The 25979-nt window shown below is 47.6% G+C and overlaps 1 protein-coding gene across 2 annotated transcripts in view; it reads left to right on the forward strand.

Annotated features, from left to right (window-relative positions):
• MDGA1 (MAM domain containing glycosylphosphatidylinositol anchor 1) overlaps positions 1–25979 on the forward strand; it is a 152563-nt gene that overhangs the window by 89896 nt on the left and 36688 nt on the right. For both annotated transcript variants that reach the window (XM_042022943.1, XM_042022944.1), the window contains exons 9-10: positions 6391–6660; positions 9905–10056. In XM_042022943.1, coding sequence (XP_041878877.1) covers positions 6391–6660; positions 9905–10056 — 422 coding nt within the window. The remainder of the gene's footprint in view (positions 1–6390; positions 6661–9904; positions 10057–25979) is intronic.

Raw genomic sequence — 25979 nt, forward strand, 5'->3', positions numbered from 1 at the left:
TTGGGTGGTAAGTGGGTGGGGGGAGGCTTATCAGCATGCATCTCACATATAAATGTGTGTGTGTTTTCTGTACATGCACCATCTTTTTCTACTTATCTTTTTCAATTAGGGGAGTGTACTGTTTTGAAACGAGGCGCTTGAAGGTAAGTGAGGCATGGGAATGAGGTGGCTTTACACTGTAGAAGAATACTTGTCTTTGTAGTGTCTTGTTAGGGTGAATTAATTGGGCAGTGAGTCTGGGTGGCGTTCCAGCATGTCTGGGACAGGTCTTTTTATGAGAAGGCATATCTGTGAGGCTAAAGGTCTGGAAATTCCCACCCAGGATGGACTTTCTTCAAAGCACTTGGTACAGCGAGCAAGGGGTCTTATGTGTTAATCAGCACAATTTGTCATGCAGAAGAGGAAATCCTCTAGTAAATCCCTCTTTATTGAAACTAGGTGAAGACTGGTTGAGCTAATTGGCTTGGAAAGTTCAGGATAAGAGGAAAGCAGAAAAGCTGGTAGTGAATACATTTCATTTGCTCTTCTTTTAAAAGCAGTCAACTAGCACAGAACTAAACACTCTCTGAGCCCTGTCTCTCCAGACCCTGCACTCACTTGTCTAGCAGAAAATGTGCTCAAACAAATTTGTTTTCTTTGAAATAACAATATTTGCAACTTGGCTTTCAAGCGCTATGCAAAACCCACAGATTTTATCTCCTCATACATGGTGAGACTGAAGTGGAAAGGCAAAAGTCATATAAGATGAAAGAATGAGATTTGGCTTTTAGCTGAAATAGGTTGAGCAAGCCTTCTTGGATCTCCCTTCTTCTAACTACTCAATTATATATTAAACAAGCATATGAGACTGGGCTTGTAAATATAGGTTGGATATTTGTCTCCACGTGGAAAACTGTTGGAGCCTAATGTGTGTTCCTAGGGTGTGGGGTGTAGGTGCTGTTGCAAGGAACAGAATTGCTCAGCTGTGATTTCCCAGCCTCGTGACAATAAAAGGGCTTCCCGCTTGTTCAGGTGGAGACTTTTGGTCTCTTCTGGAGCTGAAACCATGGAGTTTTCTACATGCTGTGAGAAAAGGATTGCAGTATCTTTGCTGTCTGTGATATCTTTATTACCCCAAATTATGGGACCAGGGGTTGGAAAAGGAAGGCACCCTTTGCTGAGGTTGCTTTGGTTGCCTAGAGAAGATTAGGGAAGACTGCATCCAGTATGACTGCAAAAGGATAGCTATAAGAAATTAAACAGATGCCAGATAGACTCATATAGGTCTCATAAGGTCCTAATAGCTGCCTGTGCTGATTTGCTTTCTAGAGAGAGAAATTACTTCCTGTTGTCATCAGCTTCTTCAGATAACAAGACACAGCTAATAACTGTAACTGACCACTAAGTGCAGTCTTTCATACCAGGTTATCCATGTGTTGTTTGCAATGTTAATCCTACAAATGAGTGGTCAGTTGGGTCTCACCAAGGGACATGGTGAAGACCAAAGGCAGGAGTCCCGCTGGTGCTGTGATGCATGGCTAAGCTTTGAGGTAGTCAGTCAGTAGGGTGGGATGAGAGCTGCTGAAATTAAGATGCTTTCTAATCCAGCACAGCTTGCTCTTTTCATCACTTGTGTTACATACTGCACTGTCTAGATTTAAATAAAAATTTAAAGACTGGTTCTGGAGGTTAGAGGAGAGGGTGTTTCTCACAGACAAGGAAGCCTGGGCTAAGAATGGAAGGACCAGGATAGGGGTCCCGATATGGAAGGTATCCTGATTCAGGACACCAGGTACTGAAGGTGAGGATACAGGACTCCTGTGCTGCTTCTGTCTGATCTGAGTGTGTGTGTGTGACCTTGATTAGGGCATCTTTCTAGTCATGCCTCTCCTTTTCCCCTGGACATTGCTGTGCTGTGGTGCTCTTTGCAGCAGAGGAAGTGTTGTGGGAAGTAAATTCCTGTAGCAAAATAAGAATGTAGCAGCCCATGGCAGCTGCACAGACCAGCGGAGCAGTGCTGGCAGCTCACCACCCACAGAGATGGCTGTTGTCAGCTGTACATGGCTACATGGGGGACAAGGCTGCTTGTGAGAGAGCAGGTTGTGAAAGAGCTCCCTAGCTCTGACGAACCTTCCAAAACAAGCCAGCATTTGGAATTTGAGCAGGTTGTGCTATTCACAGTTACCAAACTGCAGTGGGGAAGCAGAGTACGCATGTGTCTTGCATAGTAGTGTTGTCCCGTGATATCTAGGATATTCAACCTTCTCAATTATTGCCTGAACAATTCGTGTGAGGTCTGTTCACTCAGTGAATCTGTTCTGCAGATGCTGGTTTGTCTTTAAGCTTGTTACTGATTTCTGTGCATCAGTCCACTCCAACAGGAGCCTTTCCTTGCCTTTCATACATACCGGATTGAGCAGCCTCACGACAGCATTGCCAGTGTCTAATTTAGGGGAATTTTTTTTTCTCTATTTACCCCACAAGTAAAAAGCTTCAAAGTGCATCTCTGCTATCCTGGGATGCTCTGACTTCATCACTGGTGAAAGAAACATCTCTGCCTTCTGGAGGCGTCTGAATTTGATAGGAACCTGCAGCAATCTGACAGCATTGCAAGGGCCAAGTATGCCTTCCTGAGCTGTGCCCAAGCAGGACAGCACAATGACAGCACAAGGAGAGACTGTGGTCTCTCTGTCGAGCTCTCTGGCTCTTGTAAGGAAGAGCCCTAGTTTAGTTTTACCCTTTCTCAAGGCTAAAACTAAAACAGACTTAAACCAAGCTGACCATAACTAAACTGTGGGAAGGAAGTGCACTTCTCACCCACCCAGCAGGATGAGCATTTCAGTTCTGTTTATTTCCAATAAAACCAAGAAAATAAGAGGTTATTGGGACACAAAGCAACACTCCTTCGTGCTTGACATTTTGCTGTTGTACTTCTCTCGCTGCTGCCCTTCATCACTGTGAGCAGCATTAGGTTAACAGCCCTTCGGTGCAGAGCATCTGCTCTGGCTCACAGTGAGGAGCTGCCTGCAGCCCAGCTTTGCTTTAGGGTGCCTGGCATGCTGGAGTAGGTTGCCTGTGTTTGGCTGATTGGAATTGCTCCTAACTAGCTAATTCTGCTGCAAAGGCAGACTGCCCTGCCTTGTGTTTCGCAGCAGCTGCAACTTAACAAGGTTGCTGGAGGAGCATTGTCTCTTTACCCCTTTCATCACTGCTCTTGCCAGCGAGTTCTTCTAGAGTTAAGCTGTGTGCTGAGAGAGGGCAGTAATTGTCTATATTTGTTTGCTGTGTTTCTTGCCAGGGGATCCTGAAGCTCTGTATGTGCACAGAGGTTTTTTACCTCCTGGAAGCGTAGCAACTTGCTGCCTGCAGTGTGGAGGCTTCTTAAAAGAGCTGGAGTTCAAGGGAGATACAGAAAGGCATTTGAGGAGCCTCTGGATGAGGACTCACTTTTGGAACTGGGCTAAAAACTTAAAGAGCAATATGGCAGCTTGGCAAGCCAGAATAGCCAAATACTACTTCTTTATAGCCAGCAGGAATGCTGCTTCCCTGTGAGTATAAGAGGCAACTTGAAAATCATTATCCTTTCTGCAGCTCCCTAAAGGTGTCTGTGCAGGGCTCATGCCACAGTCTCTCCTCCAAGACAGCCCCCGTCTCAGGTGTACTGGAGCTGTTCAGTTCCTAGGTTTGGGCAGTAGGAGCACCAGCTCATTTAAACCAGCTTTCTTTTGCCTTTAAGGCAGGGAAAAAGAACAGAAACAGAAAAGGCTGTGTTGTTAGCAGCAAGGTTTTACAGACTGAATCCCTGCCTCTGTGGTGAGTCTGCCTTTTGTGTATAACCTCCTTGAACAAGTGTGAACTCCCCGGTAGGCATTGGAGGCCAGAGCTGATGTCTGACTCTGTAATTGCTGTTGACTTTCCTTTGTTTTCATATCCATTGGGAACCTTGGGGAACAACTGACCCCGGTGTAGTTCTCTATACTTTGTAGTGATGGGATAACCTGCTTCAGATCTCGCTCCATAAAATCTGGGAGCTCCAGGACTACATGCAGAGTTAATGCTCATTGGGTGTTTCCTAGTGCCAGAGACAAGAGGAAAAAATGTAATCAATTTTTAATTGATAGGCACTTTCAGGCATTCCCTTTGCAAGATGGTAACATAGGCTCAGAACCTGTCCCAGTACAAATCAAGTAAATCCCACTTTCCAGCTGAAGAAGATTAAATATCTTCTGCATCCTTGGCTGCCCTGCTGTTCCAGTGACCTAAGGAAACATCTGGAGCATCCCAGCCCTGTTCCTTTGTGACTCTTTACCAGCCCCAGAAACTCCCTCAGTGAGGCCCAGGAGGGCACTTTCCTTGCAGCACATGTCCTTGCAGATGGTACTTTGTCCAGTTTCAGACCTTTTCTGCTGTCCCAGCCCCATACCTGGCACAGCCAGATGCAGTGAGGGAAGCTGCTCTCCCACCCCTCTCTCTCCTCCTCAGGAGACAGACTGTTCTGAGTACATCTGAGGTGGCTGTGCCATTTTTTTTGAGCCTTCTTTTTTCTCTTCTCTGCCCTTTTTCTCTTTCTTTTCCCTTATATCACCAGCTGGCCTAGATTAGAATGTGAGACCCCACCAGCTTCAATTAAGGAGCAGATGTGACTGAAGAAATGGGATAGCAGCTAGGGATGGAGATGACACATTCATGGCACTTGGTCTAATCAAACAACTTCTCACATTATTCTCACTGTGAGGTGGGAGACATGTGAGCCAAAGGCAAGTCAGCACTTGGAGCACTTGCAGAGACACATCTCCAGGAAAGCCATCCATAATGAGCTGACCATGCCACTCAGCAAGGCAGTGTCAGCTCAGGCAGGGGCTGCTTTTAATCCACCTAAGTGCAGCAAGGGGCCCAGCGACTTAGAGTTGAGAGCAAGGTACCTTGAAAACAACCTCATCAAAGAAAGGCTGCCAGGTGGAGGGGATGATGGGGATGATTGTACACTGCCTGTACCCACAGATGCATTTGTGCCCCTGGGAGAGGGGACACTGTATGTCCACCTATGGGACGGTGCATGCACCACCTTCAGCTGTGGTGAAGAATAGAGATGCCACTAGTGTCACAGAGCTGTTGAGTCTTGCTGGGGTCAGGCTATGGGAGAAGAGAGACTGGTGTGCTGGAGCCCTTCCCAGCATCGCTATGTTCAGGGCAGCAGGGATGCTGAGTGACCCATTGGTTGTTGGTGGAGCTGTGTCTGTGGCAGATGCTGCAGATGCTGGGTGTTGCAGGTTTTTGGGCCTGGCTGTGCTTGGCAACTCTGTGGCCCTTTAGAGGAGACAGGTGCTCTGTTGATCTGTAGGGCGTAGAAATTGTCTGTGGAAGAGCAGGTGCTTTGAACCTGGAAAAGGTCAGTTGTGATTGTGCTGAAGCTGCTATAAATGCGTTCTCCCTCTTTTACATTCAGACTAACAGCTGTTTTGTGTTCAGGAAGCTTTTCTCATTTTAGATGGAGAGCTTCTGGTTATCCCCATGCTGTAGCATTTTAATTAAGAGTTTATTGCAAGTGAAACGTGTCTCAGATGGCTGTGGAGATTGAAGTCCTCTGTCATTGCATTAAATAAGGAATAACCCAAACAATACCAATCTTTCTCCTTGTTCTGCCTCAACCGTGCCCAAATCATGAGATTCCCATAAATTTTTACGAGTGCTGAAGAAGTGCTAAAGATGCAGTAGTTTCCCTTTGCTAAGGAGGTGAACACGCATCACCATTCCCATTCTCACATTACTGGCGGAGAAGCTGACATGGGTAGATGTGACTCACTTCCCAACATCAGGAAATTGTTGCCAGAGATAAAAATAGGACCCAGAGTCCCTGTAGCGAGTCCATGATGTGTTGTGCTAATGTATTTGGGAACGAGCCTCTAAAACCCCTTAGGTGTGTGGGGAGAGCCAGTGCAGATCCCTCTACCTAAACAGAGAGTCCTTGATAACCCTGCCAGACACTGACAAGAAGAACATGACTGCTTGGGAGCTTACCTGCCTGCTCAGAGAGTGCATTTTATGCTGTGTAAGAGGACCAGTTATTCTGATTAGATCTGGGGATTGAATCCAAGCTGTGATATAGCTGCTGACATTGCACTTCTCACATGAGAGAGCAGAGCTTGGTAGCTCCTCCAAGCAGTGCTTGGTGTGGGATGAGTACTTGCTAAAGGTTCTCCCTACCTCACAAATGGGAGGGAGGTAGAATGTGGCCCCAGCCCAGTCAGAAAGGAATGTCATACGACTGTGGCTTTTGGTGTGATGGATCCTGGCTCCATCCCCTTGGAAATCATAGGTGCCTGTCTTGTCAGAGGCAGTCGGGGTGACTGTGCTGAGTGAGGCAGCTGTTCCCTGATGGCATCCCTGTCTGTTGCTCTGTTGGGTCTCCAGTCCCCCCCGTGGTGGAGCCGGCCTTCCAGGATGTGCGGCAGGGCATGGGGCACAGCGTCACCCTGCGCTGCACCATGCTCAAGGGCAGCCCCATGAAGGTGGCCACCTCCGTCTGGCGCTTCAACGGGAGCCTCCTGGCGCAGCCCCTGGCAGAGCAGCAGGACTACTCAGAGCTTAAGGTGGACAGCGTCAGCCGGGAGACCAGTGGGAGCTACGAGTGCAGCATTTCCAACGACGTGGGGGTCTCCACCTGCCTCTTCCAGGTGTCTGGTAAGTCACAGAGTGCACATCCGAGCAAGCTGTTGGATGGGGTCATGGGAAGCTTGCTCCTCCTAAACTGGTGCCAGTACAGTGCCTCTACTGCCTCCTCTGTGCCCAGCGTTCTGTTCAGGAGGAATGTTTTTCCATAAGCCTGCAGGGACATCTGTCTCCATCGTTCAGACAGATGGACCTGCAGTAGCTAAGTGCTAGTCGCTCGTACATTTTAGCAGTGTTTGACCACTTACAGGACTTAAACTCAAGGCTGCCATCAGCTTTCCAGCTTGGACAACCTGTGTTGTCAGTAAGTATTGACCAAGGGGAGGTGAAAAACTCTGTACATCCCTCCAACAGGCTCCAGACCATCTGATTTCCTCTTTAAAAGCAAACAAACAAAGAAACAAAAGCTGTATTACGTACCTTCCCTGTGACTCCTGTCTGTCTGTGTCTCACAATGCTTTCTAGAAAAAACACGAGCTGGGAATGGACACTGGTACTCAGTGGATTTGCTGCTCACAGTTTTCTGTGAATCCATCATCCGCTGTAGCAGGACTCCTCTCCAGCACCTGCAACTGCAAAGAGGGATGGCAGAGTTATAGCATCTAAAATGGCACATCTGACCTGGTCTCTCCAACTGATCACTAAATCTGCTTTTCCCATGATCCCACAAATTACTTGGGCACAATTTTCTAGAAAAGGTCCCCCATGAAGTCACCTTAATAAACAATAAATTCAGCCCAAATACTCAGGTTTGAGTCCAGGGCCAATATATAATACTTTTCAATCCAGGGTTGAAAAAATGAGAATGAATAACATCTAGAGAGGCCTGATTTTGAAGCAGGTCTTTCCTAGGGTTTGGAGAAGCTCGGGTATGCTGTAACTCTGGGATGCTTGCCGAAAAGGGGGAACCCAAACTACTTCTACTATTTGGGCCCCTTTTCAGGACCTTGCTCTCACTCCTTGAGATTTCCTGTAATTTGTCTGGCAGTGGATTTTGCTTGAGAGCTTTGGCCCTGTCTACCCTTTTCATATGCTTGTAACTCTCACATCACTGACAGCAAACCATATCCCTCTATGAGCCATCACAGAAAACTGCATCCCTGTCAAGCCTGGGAATGCTCCCAGGAATTTCTCGCTGGTGGCAGTAACAAATACATATTGGCACCTGGTGTAGCTGTTCAGACATCTCTGCCTGTGTCCTGGACAGTTAACCAACTCATTAGACCTTCTAAGCCTGTACAGCATCCTGAAAAATATTCCAGTGACCAAACTGCTGTTCTTGGGCTCAGGATTGCTGGAGTTTTAATTCCCATCAGCCACAGCCTTCCTACCTGAGCAGGGAGAATGGCATGGTCTTTTTTGGTTTCTGTTTTTTCTCTGTGGAAAAAAAAAAAACCAAACAAAAAACCAACAAAACAAAAAAACCCAACCAAACAAAGAAAAAAACAAACAAACAAAACAACAACAACAAAAAAAACCCCCAACAAAACAAAAACCTTCCTGTGTGACAAAGTGACTTATTTGTGACTGTGGGATGTTCAGATGCACTGAAAATACAGTACATGTATCTGACCAGGATGGGATTATTTTCTTCTATGGATGGGTGATTAGCTTTCCAAGATGTTTTGGAAGGATAGTGAGACATCCACCCATTCCTCTTGAGGAAGTTACCAGGGCAGCCCGTACTGTTCATCATCTGCTCCCTCACTAGCCACAAGCACAGAAGAGCCTGAAAGACAGAAGTGGATAACCTTCAGCTCTTCCCAAGCAAAAGACAAAACTTTCCAGCAATAGTAAAAGCTTCCAGAAGGAAGTTCTGAAAGTATTTTGATGTGCAGTATTTCTATCAAAACCTTTTTTTTTCTAGCTTCTATTTCCATCTTGGAGTCAATTAATAAGGAATTAATATCATGCAAGATAATGATTATCATCAGTTCTGATTTTATTTTGAAATCCATTATGAAGCTTGACTTCCATAGTCAATACAAGTTGAATAAGCTGCTATTAGTCTCTGAGGTGGTTCTGAACTTCTTGCTTGCGCAAAAATTCAAGTCAATAAAAATAATAAGAGAAAAAGGACTTGGAAATAAATATCAATATTATCCATCTGAGTTCATAAAAAATAAACATTGAATCCTGTCGAGCCTAATTATAACCACACAGAATGGCAGGGCCTGTGATTCAAGTGGAAAGGTGCAGCAGACATCCTGGGGAGATGGTGTTCATGCCTGTTCTGCTCTCCAGCATCCCTTGCATCTTTCTGGTCTCTGCTGGTTCAGACTGGACCTGAACCCAGACACCTAAGCTTTCATTTAGGTCCAACTCCTGCCGTGCTCAGGACAGGACCTTCCAAAAATTGAAGTTCACTGGGTGAAATGATCGTAATTTCAAATAGGGCAAAATCGGTTATGGATAAGACCTCGAGTTGCCTGTGAGCCCTGTGCATTAATTAGTCTGCCAGCTGCTGGGCTGCATGGCAGGAGCCTTCAAATTCTCTTTGATAGTGATTCGGGACAGCGGCTGCTGGGGAAATGATGGGAAGTCTCTTCTTCTCTGAACTGCTCGTTTTCTCTCTGGTACGTCTTTCCTCCTGTGTTCCCCTTCTCCTGCTGCACTGTTTTTAAGGAGAGATGTGGGTTTAGAAAAGACATCTCTGCCCCTGCCAAAGCTCCCACTGCTTTTACCCGGGCTGAGGTCAGTGTCCCCTTTGCTGCTGAGTTGACTGTTGTGTTACAAAGGGGCTGGAGCACTGTGTTGCCAAGGCAGGGGAGGTGCAGAAGGAGCAAGGTCTCCTTTTTAATGCCATGATCTCTGTGTGATAAATAACACTTTTCCTATGACCTACTGGCCAAATGATCTTTCCTCAGGGTTTGTTAGCAGGAGTCTCTGTAAAGCAGCAGATGAAACAGGAGAAATGCCAGTTACTTCAATCTAAACTACAAAGCAAGGGAGAAAAGATTAGAGCTGGTTCCAGCTGGAGAACTGAAGTTGTTCCCACCTTCTCAGGTGCTGGTCATGTCCCACTGGTGTTGCAGGGCTGTTAATCTTCCCAATAGTTTAGGCTGTGAAAGCAGTAGTGATTCACAGAAAATGGTGGCACATTACTGCAACAGTAAAGGTGTCCATCATGTTAGAGGCAGGTGGATAAGCTGGTGAGTGGAGCTCTTCCACTCTCACCACGTCTCTTTGTAAGTTTTGTTCCCCTTGATCCCACTCTTTTACTTTCCTCCCTCTTTTTTCTTTTTTTCCCCTCCAGCAAAAGCTTATAGCCCAGAGTTTTACTATGACACTCCCAACCCCACCTTGAGCCAGAAGCAATCCAAGAATTACTCTTACGTCTTGCAGTGGACCCAGAAGGAGCCTGATGCTGTGGATCCCATCCTCAAGTACCGTCTAGAAGTCCGGCAGGTAAGGTCTGCTCTTCTGGAGCCCCAGCATATGGCCTTGGGAAGAGAGCCATTCAGGAGGCATTTACATCAATGCCTCCTTGCTGATTAAGAGCTGAAAGTGATGAAATTGGCAGATCCTGATGGTCTTCCACCTTCCCCCCTGAATGGAAGAAACAGGCCAAGTGCACATCTCGGTGTTCATTTTTGCCTCTGGGGTTGGGTACAGTCGAGGTCTTTCAAAGCCCCACGGGCCCCATTGGGCTGTTCATGCTCAGCGTTTTGAGTGGGGTTTTAATGGGAACAATGCCTTATAGTCATTAGTTGGTGCTGCAGATTTTGTAGGCCAAAGATTCAAATGAGTGGAATTCCATCCTCCTCACTCGTGTGGAAAAAAGGGACTATGCTGAAGAGCTCTCCAGGCAGGAACTGCAGGAAAAAGTCAGTGGCTGTTTGTGTTGCAGAAGGGCTTTCATCCTGTCATGGTAGCTAAGCTATTTGGACTGTATGAACTCTGTAGCGGAAGAGAAGTGGGTTTCAAGGTTTCTGAGTTTGAAGAGAAATCATACTGGGGGTTGGGGGCCAGGGGAGAGGACTGAGTGAAATCTGAAGACATCACTGGTTGGAGAAGGTTAGGGAAAAGAGTTTGATGTTTTTAAAGAGCACCTTATCTTAGCAGGATTGCTGGACTTTCATCCATTCCCAGCAAAGTGCCTGCATTCAACAGTTTTGAAAAACGGGGACGCTTAAAATTGGTGGTTCTTGCCATTCAGTGGTAGCTGGGAAGCAAACGCATTTTGCAAGGAAAAGTTTGTTTACTGTAGAGAGAAAACAAAATAATTAAAAAGATTCAAGTGTCTCTTTCCTCTAGTTCTGCGCAGTAGGCTCCAGTTTTATGTCTCCGTTTGATTGTGAGCTCTCTGGGGTCGGACAGCCTTTGTTTGTTACTCACACTGCATGGAGCACATTGTCAGTACTTAATAATAATATGGGACATGTGGGAGCCTCTAATAATGAAGGCAGTTTGTCATAGTAGATCTTCCCTCTGGGCCAAGTTTCGCTGTTATCAGCACTGCAACTCAATGAACAAATTTGTGGGGTTTATCCTTCTCCAGTAAGTTGAGGGTTTTTTTTTCTTTTTGCACAGTGTCTAAAAGTAATCTTGGTTCTATTCTTCACTGAGCTCCTACCAATAGGGATCTAGAAAGGGGAAATCACTTTTCTGCTTTAAGTTACAACAAGAAAGGAGCTGAGTGCCTTGCTCACACACACACACCCCCACACCCAGTTTTATTCATACCCCATTGGTTACTGCTGTTAATTTTTGCAGCATCACCACGTAGTTGTGGCTATTGAGTGCTGTGTTTTAGAGGAGCATGATACTGAGGCCCTGCTGTAGCCCAGTCAAATATATGGGAAGGCTCTTAGAAATGGTTACAGGTGTTATCATGGTGGCCTGGGACTGGATAAGGGAAGGCAGAGAGAGGAGGAGGCAGAGGAGCTTTGTTCTCACTTCTGTCAAGCACAAGCAGGAAACACTGTTGTGGTACTACTGTAAAAAATTAACTCTGTCCTGGCTGAAACTAGGACACAATAGAAAAGGTTTTCATGGTAGTGCCTCCTCCTGGCCTTTCTCCAATGAAAACACTTGCATTTCTTGGTGAGGTCTCCACCTCCATGAGCCACATGGAGGTCTTACGGAGCCCTTTTCACTTCCTTGCTGCAGAGGATCACATCCCCTCTCATATCCAGCCTACTGCTTCCCTGTGTTCATTTGCTGCCTTCCTGGCGTTTTTGCTGTGATGTCTCATCTCACCTGGACTCCAAGCACCCTTGTGACACCCTCTGATCTTTCACTCCTTTCCTTGCTCCATCACCCTCTCCCATGTCCTGCAGATTCTGCGGCTTTATGGCACCTTTTTCTCTGTGCTGGGCCACCTGGGCTAAGCTTTGCATCCTTCTGTTCCATTGTTAGACTGCAAAACATAGTGACCTTAGTGAATATAACTGTGAAAACCTTAAACGCTTAAAAGTGTTACTGACTGAAGAGCTCTTAAGAAAGGGGATTTGTCTGCCTGAATGTGGAGCTGCTGTTCGCCTGCACACACTCCTCACTGGATACGCTGGCTTTCCAGGCACCAGCTGTGGTGGCACAAAAATCCTCCTAGGGAGCTCAGATTGAAGTGGAATATTCTCCTTAGGTGAAATGGGCCTTACACGTGGCCAGATGCAACAGATTTATTGCCAGCATCAAGCTGGTGGAAGCTTAGCCAGCCAGCCAGCCCACCTTCTCCCCCAGTCCTGGGAGCTCCGCAGCCTCAGTGCTCATGGCAGGGGCTCTTCAGCACCTTAAGGATGAACGAATGTGGCAGCCTGAAGTCTTGGGGTGGTGAGGGGCTGTCAGGGGAAAGAGGGGATGGAAAGAGGAGAATTAACTCTCTCTGAGATGGAACCCAAAAGGAAACCAGCTGGGATGCCCACTGGTTGCAATTTGGTTTGCTAGTTTTCATTTCACACTCCCTGGTATGCTCAAGGAACTTTTGGCATATGTAATGTGAAGATCCCTAAGTAGCAGGATGCTTTGCAGGGCACCTGGGAACCCTTGAATTAAATTTGCTTGCTGCAGCTGCTGAAAATGGGGCTGGGTGAGAGTCAGAGTGCTGCTTATTAATTGCCTGGTGCCGTGCCTCCTCCAATTCTTCCTGTTCAGCAGCTTCCTAGGGCCTTACTGGGGGGGTTGTAAGCAGTCTGGGGGAATTTGGTTGCCTAAGCAATGCATGGGGGCTCCCAGCAAGATGGGCAGATGCACTTCCACCAGAGCTGATTGATCCCAGTGCTTTGGAGCAGGCTGAGAGGCACAACAGACGCACCAGTTCCAGTAGAATAAGAATTAACTTTCGATTAAAACCTGATAAGCAGCTTGACAGCTTGGAGCCACTGACCCAGGAAAGTGCATATGGTAGCAACTTGGAGCAAGCTTCTTGTAAAGCCTCTACTCTATATCTTGGCAAAGAGGCTGTTATTTCCTGGAGGCTGTCGTTCAGGTGGGCTTGGGCAGTGGCATTGCTGAGTGACAAATCAGAGGGGAAAACATGCCCAGTGAAAAACAGCAGGGGCCTCACAGCCGTCTGTCCTGACAGCTTGGGAGGTTTTCCCTTTCTTGCTGCAAGGCAACTGATCCAAATGCCAAACACCTTACTTCACCTCTGCCAGTGACCTCAATGAGGTCACAGCCTTGGGTGGTTTGGTTGTGGGCAGATGCCACAAGGCTTTTTGGCTATTTGTGTGGTCAGCTTTTTTTCTTCCCTGTATTCTTGCAGCATAGAAAAGGCACCGAAGTACTGCATTCCAAGTGAAAATGCTTTTCATTGCTTGGGGATTCAAAGCAGCCTCCCCAAACCAGATCTTTGCTTAAAAAATAAAAAGCCTTTTAAGTTGCTTGTTTCTCGCTGTGTATTTTATACCCGTCCCAGGGCTCTGCTCTAACATTAAAGAGAAATGAAAAGCCATTCTAGTACTGCAAGCAGGTTGCATCATGGAGGAAAGATCTAAGCTGGGCTGGTGGTTATGGTTATGGGCGATAGTGGCAGAATAACTGTGCACTCAATGAGCTGGAACCCATCCGTGACCTGAGGCTGCAAGAGAAAGAGGAAGGAGAAGCTCTTGGTGCAGTACAAAAGTTTAATCTTCATTGCTCCCCTCAAGGCGACCTGAGGCTGCAGTCTCCTCTGTACCTTCTCACACAGAGGCTCGGGCCAGAAACTGGGCCAGCTTTACATATTTCCTGGCTTTCCCCTCCTCAGAGCAGTCTCAGTCTACCTGCTAGACAGACCCCTGAAATTTGCACTGGGCCAGGCCCCAGACCCATCTGCTAAATTAGCTCACTGGGTTGTCACTTCAGATTAATTCCTGTCAGGAAGACTGTCTTTAATGAGACTGGCCCTGTGCAATGCCTGAGTAATTGTATGGTCTCTCTTTGTTTGTACTTTCATCCCCTCCATGTTGGATAAACATTCCCTGCTGTCTCCAAAACTCATCTGGGCTTGGGAGCCGGCTGCCACTTGCCTCATCAGCCAGCCAGAGCAGCATTAATGAGAGCTGTGGCAGTGGGGAGCCTGCACACCATGTGGGGAGGTGACAGATAACAGAGCTGTTTGGACAGACATAGGACAGGGGCATTAGCAGGAATTTAATGACTGTGATTAGAGTGCAAGGTTAACTCCGCTGATAGCCATCCCAACGCAGCAGGAGAGGTTGTATGCCGAGGCCCACGGCCTGTGGATCTGTATCACTTCATTTCTGCCTCTGAGTTGTTCTTTTTCTCTCCTCTGAGCCCACTTCAGCAGTGTCTGTCTACTGCTGCCTGTCTTTGGCTTCATTAGCTGTCGGAGCCGGCCACCCCTCTGAGGGCCGGGTGTCTCTCCCACTCTTTACATGCTGAGCAGGGGGTGGTACTAAGCAAAAGGGAGGATGAATGAGCAGTGCACCCACCCACATTTTCCCATAAATGTTTGCTTGAGAATGCCTTTGGGTCCCAGATTGGAAAAGGCTGTGACTGCAGAAAGGTGATACACTTGAGCAGGTGTTGGGTCTTGCAGCAGCCCAGCCGTGTATCCTGGGAGGTGAACAAAATTCCTTTTCTTCTGCACATGCTGTGGTGGCTTCAGGCAAAGATTCCTGGGAAAACGAGCAGCTGGTGCCTTGGGGGGTTGCCTGTGGGCTGCACCTCAGAGCAGAGGGACACCTGGTAAGGAGACAGCTCTGCACAAGGCAGAGTTCAGGGTGGCTGAACTCACTTTAGTAAGGCTCTGACATTTTGCTGGCTCCGCAGCACAACGCTGCCATTGCCAAGGCAACTGCTGCAGACCAGGCTGGGTCCATAGCCCTCATCCCAAGGCTCTCTGATGCACTGTGACCTCACTGGCCCTATCCTATGCATTCCCACAGTAGTATTGCAGTGGGGTTTTCAGCTGGAGGATGCTGCAAGAGCTGAGGTGATATCTGATTTAGGACTTAACTAAAAAGCAGTCAGGGCTGTCCTAGTTTTCATACTAGAAAATGAAAAGCTTGAAGAAGAGTTGCAGCTTGTGGGCTAAGAAGGGACCCATCCTGCTCTGGATAAAATGTGCTCTGTGGTGCACTGACCTGGCGTTACCTGGAAAAAGGGAATAGGTTTGTGGTGCCACATCCACCAAAAAAACCTCCAGCTGACAGGGTGCTTAATTGGACAGCCCAGTTTGATGTCCAGGGTAGGACACAGACAGGGCACTTGGAACAAGGATGTGTGAGTCCCTTTACCTAGAGTATCACAGTCCCAGCTGGCTGCAGCCAGAAAGGGAGTCTGGCTTTTCCTGAAGCAGCACTTGGTGGCCTTGGCTGCATGTGAGGTGCTGTGTGGACCGAAATACCCATGGGATGTGACAAACCACATCTCTTTACTGTTCATCCTTGCACTTGATATGGGCTCTGCTGGTCCCATCTCACTGGTTTTGGGGCTGGGGACTCCAGTGGCTTGGCTTCACAGTGTTTGCCCAGCACCGACTCTCAAAGCAGACCTTCTGTCACAGGATGGCTTATAAATCACATCTGTCAGAAAGCTTCTCTAGTCCTCTTCTTATTTTTTTGCCTACCTTGTCTCCCAGTTTGATGTTTGATCACAGGCTGCTGTCATATGGGATGTCAAATCAACGCAATTCCATCTACCTGCAGAGACGTTTTCTGTAGTGGAAAAAGGGCTTTTTTTAGTTCTAACCATCCTATCTCCCTACTGATGCTCTTTCTTTTAATTTCAACTTTTGCTCAGGAAGTGAGAATAGGCAGATTATATCTGTGCTCTCAAGACAATTGCTTTCAGTTGTGCTAGTGGCCTACGTGATGCTGGGCAGGACTCAGCCCTGAGGAAGAGGTGGAAAAGGATGCAGAAATAAGCCAGTGTCAGTGGGAGGTGTGCTTGGTGGATGGTTTGAACAGCCACCAAGATGCAAAGCCAGGGAAAGCAAGAGAGGGGAGAGGAGGCTCTGCCTTTCTAGGCTGCAAGAGGGGGAGAGGTTTGGGACTGAGTGTGAGCCATGTGCTGGTGGAAGGAGAGCTGGCTGCTCAATTGTATATGGTGGACAAGCAGTCCTTGAAGCTTGGTAAGATTGCTGTGCAGGACCTGGAGGTGAAGCAGTGACTTTGCCACAGGCACGTGGGAGTGAAGACAGCAGGATCTTACCTCAGCTGTGCTCTCTGCTGCCTGGAAATGGGATACACCATCAGTCACTGCAGCTGACAGCACATTGAGCCATCTCTCTTTTCATCCCTAGAAATCTGTCACAGAGGATGCTGCTAGAACAACATCTTCTCCACCTGTGTTATAAGGGAAGATCCCAGGATAGCTGAATGTTTGGTGGGGGGCGGAAACAAGGAGCTTTTTCCACAATTCATGTTTGTGCTCTCTATTGGCGAAGTGGACAACAGCAGAGCCTCCACCAGCACAAACGAAGGGAGTTTTCCCCTGGCCATTACTCACTCCAGGTGGAGGTGTCTGCCTGGCTGTGGCTGTTGTTGGCCCTGTCAGCCAGAGGATCAGCATGTTTTCTATGAGGGTGGCCAGGGAAGCTTGGCACGGGCCTGACCAGCACTGGTGGGTCTGGTGTGATTTCAGTGGAAATGACTGGTAGCCATGGGATAAGGTTTGCCCCTTTGGTAGTCTAACAGTTTCCAGTGCCATTCTTGGGACTTCTTCCCTTTGCCCATGAGAGCTTAGCAAATGATGCTTAACTAATGAATTAGTTTGATTAATTCTGTCTTTTTGCATTCACAAATTGCTCTTCAATATGATACATGGTTTTCCTGAGCTGGTTTTCCCTAGTCCACAGATCATTTTTAATCAGTTAGTTGGGAAAATTAGTAATACGAACAGTGGCGGATTAGTTGTGCCTCAGTCTTAAGGTGTCTTTTCTCTTCTGTGATTAAAGTAAGTAAAGTGTCGTTAGTTGACCTTGGCTAGATGCCAGCTGCCTACCAAACTGCTCTATCCTTCCTCTCCTCAGCAGGACAGGGAGAGAGAAAATAAGATTGAGAAAACCACGAGTCAAGATAAAGGCAGTTTAATAACCCAAAGATAAGGCCATGTGCAGAAGCAAGGGAAAACAAACAACTGATTCTCTACTTCCCATCAGCAGGCAATGTCCAGTCCCTTCCTGGGAAGCAGGTGTTCAGTACATGTAGCAGTTGCTCTGGAAGACAAATATCATAGTCGTACTTTCATATCCCTTTGCTCAGTTTGAATCATCAGTCCTGGATATGATGTCCCCTCCCAAGATCTTGCCCACCCCCAGCCTTCTGGTGAGGGGACAGTGTTGGAGAGACAGTGGTGGTGCTGTGGGAACTCTGCTTAGCAGTAGCCAAAACACTGATGTGTTACCAAGTTCTTTCTAGCTACCCACACAAAGCACGGCATTGTGAGGGCTCCTATGGGGAAAACCACCTCTGTCTCACCCAGATCCAAAGCGTAAGGTAACCTGCCCAAAACAGGGTACTGACAGTTTTACAAGGTGTCTTGCCATTCATAAGGTGCCTTGCAGAGAGATTTTGTCTTAACATTAACTTTCCATAAGTACTTCTCCTAATGTCGTTCAAGTACTTGACTGGGCAAGAAAGAAAGCAGGATATTGTTTAGCTTTCCTAGTACAAGGGAATAATCCAAGCAGATGTCCTAGTTTTAGCTGTGTTTAGAATAGAGTGACTGAGAAGAACAATACAAATCACCTTGCCAGAAAGGCTCGTATGATCTTAAAACACATCTAGAAGGAAAATCTCATGTATTTCTAGCTTCCAACGCCGCTGTTCAGTGTTCATTTGGGGTAAGAAAAATGTAAGAGAAGAAATAATCAGATTCCCCAAGCCAGTACACCCCTCACAGCAGCCTTGCAGGACGGAGATGTTGTTTTCACACCACTGTGCTTGTTCGTATCCAGCAGGCTCTTGGCTTGTGTTTTGCAAAGCTGAGTGCAGAATGAAAAATGGTTACCAGGTATCAAAGTCAGTCCTTTTTGTCCATCTCTTTTTCACACTCCTTCGGTGGCTTCAAGGGATACATGCTAGTACTGAGTTTTCCTTAAAGTCCCTGTTGATAGGCAGTGATGCAGCTTCTGCCTGTTTACTCTGCTCATCTGTTGTTTTCAGTAGTCAGTCCATGTTCCTCCTACTGCTTCACCATCTTTTCTTTGGGGATCTTTGTGCCTTTTCATGCTCCCCCTCCTATATTCCATCTCTTCTTTCTTTTGTTTCTGTTTCCTTTTTAGGTTTTGTTCTTGATTTTGTTTCTTTTTTCCCCCGGCTCTCACTTCCTAGAACACATTGGAGATAAGAGCGTGTGAAGAGGAGGGGTTTGGAAGAGAGATGTGGTCTCTCCCATAGCTAGTCACAAAGGAGCAGGAGTAGGCACTAGATGGATGTTTTGGCTGTGTATCATAAAGAAATGAAGCAGGCAGCATGGAGCAATGTGAAGGGCTTTATGGCTCCCTCTGCAAATGCTGTGCTGCCTCTGCCTCCTCTTTGTAGACAGCCTAGAGGCTGGAATGATGCTTACCTATATACCTTCATTACAGGTACCAGACTGGAAAGTCCAGAGTCACACAAAAAGGCTATTTCTGCTCCAGGAAGCATCAGCCCTGTCCTTTATTAGTTGTTTTCAAGGGTGAAGGTGCCCTAGCAGAGGGGTCTGCCAGGTTCTGTTGAGAACCCAAGAAAAGAAGCCTGGGAGATGGCAACTCCTGTTGGTGGAGCATGTCCTGCTTGCAAGTTGCACCCATACTATAGGGAAGGTGGCTCAGAGCTCAGCCTAACCGCAGCTGGGCAGACTTGGGCTGTGCAGAGCCAAATTGCTTTTTTATCTTGGAGCCAGAAGTGCTGACAGCACAGTGCATAGACACGTAGGTGGGTCTGGCTGCAAGCAGATGTGTCCAGTGCAAGGAAATTGGCAGAAGAGGAGACTGTGCTTACTGACGTAGGGATGGGTATAAAGTTGGATCCAGTAAGGCACTGAGCAGTGCTGATTTTCAGATGTGAGGCTCGAAAAAGTCTGGAACCATTGCTCTCTGCAAGTGGGGGATGTGGAGGAACATGAGAGATACTGTCTCTTATCCAGCTCGTGCCCATACAATAGACAGGGGATTTCAGGCTCTGCAGTGCATAGCCAGGTGCAGGTAGGAGCTTGCAGTAACAGCAGAGAGCTTCCAGTCTGAAACAGAAGGACTGCATGTGCCTTCAGGGTTGAAAATAAGGCTGTGAGACAGTAGAACAGAACCTTAGTAAAGGCTTGTGCTTAACTGCCTCTCTGACAGAGTGAAGGCTAGGTCTGCTCTTCCTTAGACCAGGGAACATACGCTAATAAAATACATATTGCTTTCTGATCAGATCCTAATGAAAGACATTATTGAAGAGTGTGGAACAAGCACTTACAGTAATTCATGACAGCACCAATTTGGCTTCTCTAGGAAGCCATAATCTGCTGCTCTTGGCACCTAATGAGGATGGGCAGCTGATTGCCTGTGCAGGAGGAAGAGAGAGAGAGACTGACTTCCAGCCTAGATGGCTCCAGCTGTCCTCAGAAGCCACTGAAGGTCACAGTAGCTTCTCTCTCTGGAGCTGGGAATGTTTCAGCCCAGAAACTGGGCCTCCTGATAAAAAACAGTTCAGTACAAAAAGCTTCCAGGACTCTTCATTTAGACTGAATAATGGATTTGCTTTGGCCATCCATCCTTGCTTAATCCCAGGATCTGAACCCGTGTGCTTGGCTGATGAAAAACATAGGCATGAATTTCAGTTCACCAATGTGCTTGTCTGGGAAATGCCAGCTTTGTGCTTGCAATGTGATTATTTGTTCTGGAAACCCCTTGGGAGTAATGGTTGTCAAGCAAGGAAAATGAAATAAATGCAACTTTAAACTTACCTTGAGCCTTTAATTGATGAGGTTAATGCTTGACATCATTTCCATCCAAGACGGTGATTAAGTACTAACCAAGGAAAATATTTTAATTCAATGTGACAGACAGACAAAGTTTGATGAGAGATTATAAAGAAACATCACAATGACTATCTTCATATCCAAACCAAATTTCTTCATTACCCAAAACTTACCCAAATGGTTTTTCCAGAGTAGGCAGGCATCTTCCCTGCAGCTGATACCAGCCAGTGAGTACAGAATCCTCTATTATGATTGTGCTCTTGAAATTTTGTGCAGCTGACACCAGGCTGGAAGACAATGCCACCTTGGTGAAGGATCAAGAAGGATTGGAAGAAAGATCTGAAAGATGGAAAACTAATTGAGTGGTTCTGGTGGGATGAAATGCAGTGGTACAAAGGCAGGGTCATACATGCAGAAGGTGCTGCAGACTGGGAAATGAGTGCATTGCACAAGTGAGTTGACTTCAAGTAGCTGCTGAGAAGATGCAGGTGTGAGAAAGGGCAAGTGTACTCCTAGATGGAACTTGAGGTACTTCTGGGCCAAGGTGGAGAACTGCCAGTGCATCCTGTATGCAGGGCTGGGGCACCAAACTCCAGCAAGTGGGATAATACAGAAAAAGATTGTAGAGTCAATCATGGGAAGTGAGAGTATGTACTAGAAGAGCAGTCACAGAGTGCTCAGCCAGCTTAGCCCAGCAAAGCAAAAGCTGAGAAGTAGTGTGATAATGTGATTGCTGTCTATAAAACATCAGGGGGTCAAACAGCAGTGAGGGAAAAGAGCCATTGAAGCCAGAGGACAATTCTGGCACAAGATAACTGGGTGCAATCTGCATGTGAATAAATTCAGTCTGGAAATGAGAACATTAGGGCAGTCAGGCTCTGGAAGAGATGTCCAGGGAGAGGGGCAGGCCTAAAGGGAACAAACCACTTTTAAGATGGGATTTGATACATACATAAAATTAATAAGCAGAGGCAGCCCCTCTGGTGACGGGGGACTGGACCCTGTCAGCCAGGAGTGTACCTCCCCTGCTCTGTCCTAGACTGTAGCCATACTCTGCCCTTCTCTGAACTCTGGGGGCAGAGGGGTTTTATCCCTCTGCCAGAATACAGAAATCAAGCATCAAATTCATGGTGTTCAAAAGAAATGTCGAAGACGTCTTCCTCTGTTCTGCCCTGTGGTGCCAAGGTGACATCAAGGATCATAATCTCAATCCACTGCTATGTGTCAGAGAATGAATGGGAAAAAGGGGAAAAGAAGGGCCAGATTTATGGCATATTTTCCCAGCATTGTGGAATATATTGGAGCCTCATGATCAAGAGAGTTCCCTAAAATTTCCTATCCCTACATCCCTCTTGACCCTGTTTCTGAGCAATTCATTCCTCTTTTCCCAAAAAATTACTTCTACCTCTGAAACTCATCTGCTGGGCACTCATTCTCCAGTGATGGAGAATTGGATAATTTGCTTTCAATCTCTGGTACTATAAACTCTGGCACACATAAATTCTGTAATCATATTTCCTTTTTTTTCTTTTTACTTTAAGAAGTCCATGGCTTCTAAACTCTTTGAGGTTGCCTCTCCGCCACATATCCTATAGCTTTGAAGGCACAGTTGGGGCAGGAATTGAGGACAGGGAATGTCTGCTGGAGTAGCAGGAGGTTTGGCACTGCCAAGCCCCATGTTCATCCCAGGAGCTGCTACCAGCACCATAAAGAAGCTCAGCCCCTTGCAGTACCTTGGGAGTACTTTTCCTGGCTGTCACCTGTTTATGGCCACAGACACTGCCAGTCCCATCATGCTGAGGGCAATGGTGTGATTGTTTCTGGTCTTTGGGAACAACAGTCACTTAGGAAGGGAGCAGCTGTATCTTAGCTGAACTTTGCTGGGATGAGGTCATCACAGTGGCAGCCACTGGGGAAATCTGATAAGAGATGATGCCTACAGCACTCTAGGACAGAGCTGTGTAATGAAGCCAAGACTGTGCAAACAGCCTGACACGGTACAAATGGGAGGCTCTGTCCCACCCTGAGTGGTATTGCCTGTCAGGAGGAAAGTGCCCTACTGCTATTCTCACCTTCTGCTGGTCCCTAGACCTTGCTAAGCAGGGATGTCTATGTGTGCTGAGAAACTGGGCAGCTTGACACTGAGCTTTGAAGACCACCTTGATTGCTGGTTGCTTGAAGAGTGCAGCCCATGAACTACACAGGCATCTGAAGATTATTTTGTCCAGATTATTGCCCTATGCTTCATTTCAGATCTTTTTCAGATACCTGTGCTTCCTGCACCACCAGGCTCTCCACAGCTCCTAGTCTGGTGGATGTCTGCTCTCCAGAGTGTCCTGACACTCACAGATGAAAGAGGAGGGGAAGAGTGAGGGGGCTTAGGCGACCCCTCCTGCACACGTGCCCAGACAGCATTTGTCTGGTGTGCTCCTCTGCGGAGCTGTTCAGGGAGCAAGGAAGAGCCTGCCAGAGGGATGGAGCCTGAGTGCGAGGCTGCCACGCCACACCCGCCTGCCTTTATCTACTGCCTCCTGTGCCTTCAGAGAGGCAGGAGAGGCAGCGGATGGAGCTGGAGCTTTCCCAGCAGCCCATATCTGCAGTTAGTGAGGATGGAGTGGAAATGCAGGCAGCCACCCCTTGTCTCTTTTGTGCTGCAGAAAGGAGCAGCCAGGGGAATTTGAATGAGGCTTGAGAAAAAAGGGTGAGAGAGCGAGCATGTGTGGAAAGGATTTGAATGGAGATATTGGAAAGCAGAGCTAGTGCTTGTGCCCTGAGCTAAGAAGTTGCTGAAGAAGTGGGACAATTTAAGAGAGAGCATCACAAGTGAATTGCAATGCTGGGAAGCTGGATGCCTGCAAAACAGTTCCTTTGCTCTGATCAGCTTGTTGGGGAATGTACATGATTTTAATGTACATTTTTCTAGCTGGTGTTTGCAACAATTCCTTGGGACTTGGTGATGGAACAGGTTTTCTTTCTAATTTCTCCATCAACCTAGCATTAATATACAGCTGGTTGTGAGACCACATGCATGGCTTCACAAGTCACACCAGTCTCAGCACAGGTAGGTTGTTGTGGTGGTGTAGAGCAGAACCACAACAGTAACTCTTGACAGATGTGTTTATTAATATATTTTAGCTTTATTATGGCTGCTAGGTGGTACATATCTGGCATAAACATCATTCAGTCTGAAAACACTATCCTGTTTTTTTTCCTTTAATAGCCTTTATAAACAGAAAATGTAGGTGTGGCAGTGTTGTACCTTGGGCCCTCTGATGTGACAGTGCCCCAGCTGGGAATGGAAGCAGGGGCAGGGGTAGTGTGGCATCCTGGTTTTGTCTCTGAGACTCTTGGTGTGTGTTCCCAGTGCACGGGCCAGCTCGGCTGGCTGCAGAGGGACAAGCACTCTGCAAGCACCATGAGCTGGCTCAAATGATACAACAAGGGAAAGGGCAGACAGTACCCACCAGCAGGGTAAGTGGCGGTGAGGAATGAGAAAGGGCAGCCCCAGTTTGCAGCTCCCAGAGATTTGGTGGCTGAGTGCGTGTGAGTGAGCTCTCCCTGATCGCTAATACTGCTTACAGTGGCAGGGGAAAGGGACAGGTTGCATACACTGCACATGAATACACACAAGCCACATGGGGCTGATTTTGCCCTTTGTAAGGTGTTTTTAGTGGACCCACTCTACAAGAACATTCTCACCTCTGCAGCCTGTGTGATATTCACAGCCAGCTGGTAGAAACTGTGGATTTGTTTGGATATTTTTCCTTCCCCATCCCCTTCCTCAGATTATTGGGAATGGAAGGAGGTAAAGGCAAAGGCGAGGCTGTGCTTTGCACAGTGCTCTTGTTCTGGCCCCACTGGCAGCTTCCTGAGCCTGGTGATAAATGAGCTTGTTGCATGAGCTCCTCCACTGAGGCTTCAGCATCTCTAATAAGGTGGCCAGTGTTTCCCTGTCCTCTGCACCAGCCTCTGCTTTATTAACTGCACTGCAGCAATATTAAACTGGAGCACTGGGTCAACATGATCCGGAGGAGAGGCGCCGAGAAGGGGGTGGAAGGAAGGAGATACCAGGATAGCATGAGACAAGAGAGCACACAGAGCAGGAGAAAGGGAGACAGATGGCAATTGAAGTGGATTGAAAAATGGGTTCCTACTGGACTGATGCATGCAGCTCTACACAGGCCTGCTGCTGGCAATCGGGGATGCAAAGGATGTTTAAGGAGGGGGATGCAGAGGCAGACCTTGGCCTTTATGTCTCTGTTTGCTGGACCTGTGCTAGTGACTACATGCCAGCAAGCAGCTGGCTGGAGCTGCCCCCTTTTCTCCCTTGCACTAATTTCATGCCCTTTAAACCGTGCTGGCAGCGCACTTGGCTATTTCTACTGACAGCTGCAGCTAGCTCAAGGCCCATGCTGCTTTTCACAGAGAAGAGTCAGTCTTTCCAAAGACATCCAGGGCCAGTTCTTTTGTGATGCCAGGACTGTAGAAACTGTAGTAAAGATGTGCAGAGGGCAGTCTTGCTGGTAGCCAGTCTCTTGTGTCTGTCCAAGTTGTATATTGAATAGAGAGAACATAGGCTGAGAGAAGATTTAGCTACAGAGTATTTGGTGGAGGGAAAAGACCCTCATAAAACTTTACCTCTCTGCACCAAGAGGAGATACATGCTGAGCCTTGACTGTGCCTTTCCCATTACCTAGTGATCCAGGTCTCTTCTGGACAGCAGGGAGGTTGCAATGCATGGGAAGCATATGTGCCTTTAATTATTTCTGTTTTGCAGCCAAACCTGGTTGGCTGCCAGTTATTTATTTGGTTACACAAGTCCCCACGGATAGACTCAACTGGGGGATGCAGAGCTTTGCAGTCCAGACTGGAGCCTGATTTCTCACTTTGTCCTGGATTAGATGATGTGGGAGAGTACATGATTTGACCTTGCTCCCAGAGGCTTTAGGTACCCAAATTCCACCTAACTCCCGGCTGAGGTGGAATTTGCACTGTCTGAATCTCACCCTCAGGTTTCTCTCTGACTCTCCATTTTGTTTCTCATCTAAAGGTTATGTCTAGACGAGGGAAATGGCTCCTGACCTCCTCCTATTTGCTAGCTGCCTTCCCAACACCCCAGCAAACGGCAGCCTGTGAGGAGGAGCTGCTGCCAGCCCTCCCAGTCACACTCCACTCCCCAAAAGGTCCCATGCCAGAAGCTGTACCACTCCAGCCTCCTGCTTCTGGCTTCTGACTGCTCCTCTTCTCCCAGATAATTGGGGGTCTGGTGCTAATGATCCCAGGTTAAGTGCCTGCCCCTGGGAGCCAGCTCTGCCACTGCTTGGCCTGAGCAGCAGTGTGGAGGGCTTGCAGATGGGAGGGCTGAGCAGTAGGAATGCCAGCTGGGCCAGAACTCAGCTTGCATGTGTGCAGATAGGGCATTTTTGATATGAACAGATCCCAGCAGCATCCTGGTGCCTCTGGTTCCCAGAGGCACTGCCCTGGTCCTGCCCACTAGGACTGCTCCCAGATACCTTGTAGGGCAGCACCAAGCTGGGGGAAGGCACCAGAACAGCTCCCAGCTCCCTGCTCCCTGGTATCCAGGGGAGGAGGGGGAGGAGACTGCAGCAAGTAGTTCATCAAGCAACTTACACCCTGATCTTTTCAGGCACAAAGGTCTCACAGAGGTACAATCTGTAAGGCAGGCGCAAAAGTGTTTTTCACTGTGAGAACCACATGCAGCCACGGGTTCCCAGGGACCAGTCCCTGCCCCTTCCCTTGGGAACACCATCCAAACTGTGGGCAGATCAAGGAGGTGGGTCAATGTGTCCTGGCCGTGTTGGAAAGCTCTATAGCAGCAGCCATTGCTTCTGAGTTTGAACTTAGAGTTACATATGAGAGGGCTTGGGACAAGCAGAGGAGGGATTGCATGTACTCCTTTTTACTAAGGGCCACATCGGCATTGCCCCCTGCCCTGCTTTGATAGTGGCCTCCACTTCTGCTGTGCCCTCACT

This window comes from Corvus kubaryi, unplaced genomic scaffold (assembly GCF_017639235.1).
Source record: "Corvus kubaryi isolate FWS band 111438036 unplaced genomic scaffold, C.kubaryi_AGA036_p1.0 37232, whole genome shotgun sequence".
Taxonomy (NCBI): Eukaryota; Metazoa; Chordata; class Aves; order Passeriformes; family Corvidae; genus Corvus; species Corvus kubaryi.